Raw genomic sequence first — 6445 nt, 5'->3', positions numbered from 1 at the left:
TTTTCTTGAGTTTAGCATAAAAAAAAAGTCTTCCAATACCTTATTGTCTTTAATTAAATGCTAAATGACAGTCTTCCATATTATTTATAACAACTGGCCTAAAATGAAACTCAAAGTTTACTTACCCAAATCTGCAATTTCCACACACAAAGTACCTGCACAGGTGTAGGTCTTCACACCCGGAACACTTGTCATGTTTACACAGTCGCAGTGAGGTTTTGGCTAAGATCAGACTGTCGCTATCTGGTATGGAGCTTCTGGGATTCGAGTCTTCATCCTGAACTATAACAAACCTCTGGTGATCATCGAGCACCTGAGAGAGAATCTGATCCGCCACCGTGATACTCTGCCGCAAATCCCGCTCGACTTTACCATAGTCCGTGCAGCCCTCATGTTTGCAGATAAAGGTGAATATGTGTCTAGAGACGATGTTCATTTTCGTAGATGCCGTCAACGACAGTAAGTCGTTTTCACTTTTCTTGAGTTTAGCCGATGGTTTGGGGCATTTAAACGGAAACGAAAGCGAAACTGATGCTGGTCTTTGGCGCCCTCTCCTGCCTGCATCTCCAGGAAACATACAATAGAATACACCACCATGGCAGCCGACTGCGTTAAAATGCAGCTATAGTTGCTACAACTGTAACTTTATTTTTTGTTTTGTTTTTTTTAAATACCCTTGACCGTATCTCACAGCCTCTTTCATTTCACATAATAATAAAAATAAAAATAAAAAAAAACATCAAAATAGTTGCCACCATCCATATACTGAGAAATTGAATGGGGTGAAGTAAGGGTCAGAACTCCCAAAGGAATTCTGGGAGAAAAAGCACCTCATTACTTTCATTGCGGTGAAATTGTCATTACAAACCCAGACTGGGAATTCATGAAGTTGCTGTCTTTGTTTTTACATCTCAAGCTACAGAGAAAGCATCACATGGTGAAGACTTCATCATCTCATCACATACAATCTTACATTTCTCAAAACAACAGGGTCTGAGGAGGAGACACAAGCCAACACCTTAGTGAACTGACCAAACTATATTCTTTATTAGAAAGACGGCACAGTCCCCCAAGAGCTCTACAACTTGTTAGGATGTTACATGCCAAATATACAGTCTCACATAAAAGTGCAATGTCACGATGGATAAGCAGTATCTTTATTATTTGATCATTCTTACAACTTAATAAACAGAACAACGTTAGTAATCATTTATTTACCGTAATCCCTAGTAACTCATTATACTGGATCTGAAATAAGAATGCCACAGCACAGAGGACGTTTGGATGAAGTTCCTCTAAAACAGTTTTTAAAGGCACTTTCACAAGTACATAGTACAGAGATGTACATGGACACACTGATATAACAGCAATTAAGTACAGAGATTCTGCTACTGTGTGTAGTTTTGCAGGGAGAACATTTTCAAGGCTTACATGTAATGTACACTCTTAAAAAAATCAAAGAAAATAAAAAATGTGTAATATCGTTCAATATAAATCTTTAGTAGGTTTCTTATTACATGTTTCAAAACAGGCATTGCTTTTAATTTTCTTGAAGTTACGTACAGTTTGTCCCCTTTGTTCAATGATAGACCATTTCGTAACATCACCCACACACATTTCATAGCATATCCTACTTAAATATAAATAAACTGTTGTATAATTATCAGTGAATACAGTACAAATACACGCGCACACACACGCTAAGCTATTGTCAAACTGTCATAATAATGTGAATGTCAATGCACAGATAACGTCAGATTGATATACTGTATACGAAATCCCAGATCTTTAATTTTGGAGTGCAAATACACGGGAGTGACTGATGCTGTACAACTCTTTATCTTTGGGTACCTTGCGTGACTGACTTAATTTGGGTGCGGTGCTGTCTGTGACATTTTTACGAAGGGTTAATGGGCCTCAAGCACACATAAGAAACAGCACTATCCCACGAAAGCACTGCAGTAACAGTCTCTGAGTCCATGGCTATTGGCATCATTCCCTTGTTTGGTGAACCAACAAGAAATATTGCCTCATCAGTTTCTAGAAAAGTACTTGCATATGACAACTAACAGGATTCTCGTTCATGCTTACAGGATAGAACCAAGCCGAGCGTTTTAGACAGCTAAGCTGAAAAGGAAAAGATTCTTGTTGCCTATCCGCATCGATCTCTAAGCAGCGCTTGAACTTTACTTTTTTGGCAGCTAGACTTGACTATTCACAGATTACATCTAATTAAGCATATAGATACTACAAAAATATTGTTTATAGAGAGCAGTTGGTTTCTGGGCGAAAGTAATGAACGTAAAGACCAAAAAAAAAAAAAAAAAAAGGTTTAGTGGATGTACATTTCTATACACAATATATATTTCTAAATAACAAATCAAGAAAGCAAACTAGATAAATGTTTCTTCAACATAAGCGGATGTGGTTTACGCAAACTCCCTGGGCATATATTCAAATATTACTATCAAAAATATAATATTCAAAGTAAAGCCTTGCTGATACAACTTTAATGTTAACATCGACAGCCAATCAGGACGGGCAGAAGATGTGACATCACATGCCCTTATGTGGCAGTGCGTTTCCAACGTCAACATTCCACAAAGAGTCCAGACTAGAAATCACTCTGAGATTTAAAGAGACACATTTCCCACAATCCTAATGCTGTAAACAGAGAAACCAAAGACCCTGCTTAGTTTCTGTATTATTCACATTTAGCAGTTTTGCTAGTGGATGTAAACTACTGATATAGAAAAAGTCACCCTAACAACATACCGTAGGAAGCTGTAGTGATTTGTTGCTTTCTTTAATATCATTGTCACAACTCCTTAATCCATTCACACAGAGTATTGCGGGAAAAAAATAAGGTGTCAGACAAGCATGCAAACAGTATTTGAAAACAAATAAACTGCTTTCCGTTAGTTGCAGGTGTCTAGAATATCTAAAAATGTTCGTTGGAATCGACTAAACAGGGAGAAAATGTAACTTTCTGAAATAGTAAACACCTGTTTAACTAACTCTACTCTTCCTCAGAACCATGCTTAGTGACCGATGTTATTCTAGTTTATTAATAATCCCTTTAATAGTGTTGGAATTGTATACACTAACTACCATCACCTCATTAACCACAGTAACGTATTTCTAGTATCTTTAGTTATCTATATTTGCTTTAGTCCACTCTCTGAATGAACCACACGTCACCATGTTCATTGGCAATAAATTCCACTATAAATCTGGCTCTGACAGCAGCAGTCCTCTTTGTCCCTAAACGTTTCGCCCACAAGGAATCACATGGTGCAGGATTTGTCCAGTGGATCCTGTGGAGGAGCCACCGGATGCTGTGCCGCTCCCGCCTTGGGTATGGCCACCATGGGTTTGGGCCGCAGGGCGGGGGGCTTGAGCTGCACCCCAATGCGTGGGGCCACGGCGGGCTTGAAGGTGCTCATGGTATCACTGGAGGAGCTGGTGCTGCGGCGCATGGGCGGCTCCGTGACGGCGGGCCGCAGCAGGAGACCGTGGAGTTGGCTCAGAGACTCGGTGGAGCTGGCCGGTGTGGGAGCGTTCTTCATCTGCTCCAGGGTGTCCAGCACCACGTCAGGGGCGTGTTTCGCAGAACTCTGCCGTTCAAGCTCCTTCAGCTCATTTAGAGCAGTGTTCATCGTCTCCTCTATGTCCTACAAGAAAGAGACAGAGAAGTGTAGGTGGTCAGAATTATAACAATAAACATCAAACAAATGGCAATACAAGCAGACAACATGATGAATCACGTCTACTGAGATCAAATATGTGTTCATGAAATGGTCAGATTATTAGTATTAAACAAAGCTGATGTATAAGTGAAACAATGCATGAGACGGTTATTAAAGAGACACTGAAAATGTGAAACCAGTAGGGAGTTATTAAAGTATTTTTTTTGAGGGGGAGGGCTAGATAGGAACTCAATAAAACCATCTTTTGAAATATTTGAATTATGAAAATAGGCCTTATTCATGAAACACAAGCCAAATTAATTTGTGTGAAGTCATTCACACTCCTCATCAAATTTTCAAGAGTTAAAAATAAGTTATTAAAATAAGACAAATGAGTTGAAAAAACAAACAAACAAACAAAACCAAAAACAGCTACAAATTCTTATTTTAAATTTGACAACTTAAAAAATTCATTTTTATTTAATAACCAGGTTTTCCAATGTCTTGAACATTTTTTAATTTTAAAAATGTGATTTTGCTATAAAAAAATTTTTTTAATTAAATAAATAAATAAAAATATAATAAATGTAGGAACGCTTTTAGAATTAATATACATTTGTCTAATTGATCTAGTTTCTAAAATGTTTTACTGGGTAGAAATCGCTCTCTCTTTCAAAAGTATTTTTATTTTATTTTTTAAGTAATCATGAATGACAAAGTCATGTAAATTCACTAGGGAGGCCTCACAAACATAACAAAAATGCCTCACAAAAATGTATTTTCAAAAACATTTTTATGTAAGAACTAAGGGTCTTGGGCCTAGACAAAGTCTAGATCTAAAATAATAATAATAATAGTCAAATATTATAATGTCATGGATATTTCTATAATATATATTTTTTTCAATTATTTTAAAGGGTAGAATTATTTCAATTATTTATACTTGCTCTTTGGCGGTCAAAATATTTGTAAAAATCCTTTTCATGTAAAGTCAATTGTTAAAAAGAATGAGAACCCTGAAGATCATTCAGTTTATGAAACAATCCCAAAATTAACTGCGCTAAAATTATTTCTGTACCTAAAGTTTGAAAACAAGCCTAAATGGTCAGCCTTTAGATACGGTCTTGGCCAACCGGGCGGCTTGGAGTCCTAAAGGGTAAGAATCACTGGCTTACGGAAGATTTGAACTGAATTTTGAGTGATTTATATATTTTCATTGCTTGTGTTTCATGAACGAGCCCCAGTGTGTGAGTGTGTGTTGCAGATACGCATTAGTCATTAGTAACAGGAGGCAGTAACTGACTATGTTACAGGGCTGGGCCTGCTGCGCATGGTGTGAGGGGCGTCGTCGCTCGCCTCCCGCTGACCTGTGCGATGCTCTCTGGATCCAGACTCTTGCCGTGAGGCTCGGAGAAGCTTGTGTACTGGCCTGAAGACGTGGACCTACGGATGGGAGGGCTCTCCATCTTTTTCATGGACTCGTGTCGGCTGATGTTGGTCAGGCTGCCGTGGCCGGTCCGTCTGCGTCTCTCGGGACTGTCCATGGGCATGTATCCTCTTCCTCTCAGCAGGTCCCGCGGACTGTAGTGGCCCATCACTGGGGATCCCAAATCTGGGTTGCCGTGATGGCTCTGGGAGGGGTGGACCAAGCAGTGGGCGTCGGTGGGGCGAGCTGGAGGCTTGCGGGTCGGGGGGACACTTCTCTTCCTGTGCCTGCTAAATAAAGCAGGAAATATGACACGTTAAAGTGTGCAATGAATCTATTTCCATATCTTTTGTGAGAGGTTTGGAGACCATTGCGAATACTGTTAGCTTCACATTAAGTGGTGGATGTAGTTCTGGTCATCACATGCTGCATTTGGCAACATCAAGTGTGCTAACCTTCAGCATTTATGCTTAATTAGCATCAGCGTCATCTCTAGAGTATCTGTGGCAAGACCTACTCTGCATATTCATGACAAGAGGCCTGACAGGAAACAGCATGATGGATTATGACTGTGCATATCACAGTATTAACTAAAAGAGCTTCCTCTGGGAGATGCCTCATGTCAGGATTAAAATATGGAAACCAAAGGGAGTTTTTAAAGGCAAAATATCAATATGAACAGTTTTGCCTCTAACATTATTTATTTATTTTTTGAAGTTAGTATATGTGTTTATCAAGAACACAACAGTGTCAGTGAAGAGCAAAAATCAAAACATGACTAGTAAATGTAATATATCGTTTCCAATCAGGCTATACTTTTGACAAATTATGTGAATATATAGGGGAAATATGCGTGAAAATATTATTTATTTGTGCTTTTTTATATCACACAATAGTTTAGCAAAAAAAGTAACTTCCAAAACATTTAAAGCACAAAATAAATGGAAGATGGTGGAAAGCAATGTTGTTATTGTTAATTAAAACTATAAAAAAATTGATAATTGAAAAAAGCTCAATTAAAAATTTTTTTTTTTTAAATGCATTGAAATAAGTTAGTAAAATTACTAAAACTAATATATATATATATATATATATATATATGAAAATTAGAAATGTTGCCTTGGATAATTTAAGGAAAAACAAATTAAAGCTAAATATAAATATTTAAAAAGCTAATGAAAATAAGCACCACTGGTTTGTATCACTAAGCTTTTCCTTTTCACTCAATACTCCCCAATACACTGAATGTAGGGCTGCATGACTTGGGTAAAAAAAAAATGATATATATAATATATATATATACAGGTGCATCTCAATAAATTAGAATGTT

General features: G+C 37.6%; 1 protein-coding gene across 1 annotated transcript in view; it reads right to left on the bottom strand.

Moving 5' to 3' along the window:
- Positions 1-1560: 1560 nt before the first annotated feature.
- Positions 1561-6445, bottom strand: part of LOC107559806 (SLIT-ROBO Rho GTPase-activating protein 1-like) — a 124379-nt gene continuing 119494 nt past the window's right edge. The window contains exons 21-22 of the mRNA XM_016243774.1: positions 5057-5405; positions 1561-3674 (exon numbers count right to left, since the gene is read on the bottom strand). Coding sequence (XP_016099260.1) covers positions 3288-3674; positions 5057-5405 — 736 coding nt within the window. The 3' untranslated portion in view covers positions 1561-3287. The remainder of the gene's footprint in view (positions 3675-5056; positions 5406-6445) is intronic.

Source organism: Sinocyclocheilus grahami, unplaced genomic scaffold (genome assembly GCF_001515645.1).
Source record: "Sinocyclocheilus grahami isolate Dianchi unplaced genomic scaffold, SAMN03320097.WGS_v1.1 scaffold700.1, whole genome shotgun sequence".
Taxonomy (NCBI): Eukaryota; Metazoa; Chordata; class Actinopteri; order Cypriniformes; family Cyprinidae; genus Sinocyclocheilus; species Sinocyclocheilus grahami.
This window is presented reverse-complemented; position numbering and strand designations above follow the sequence as displayed.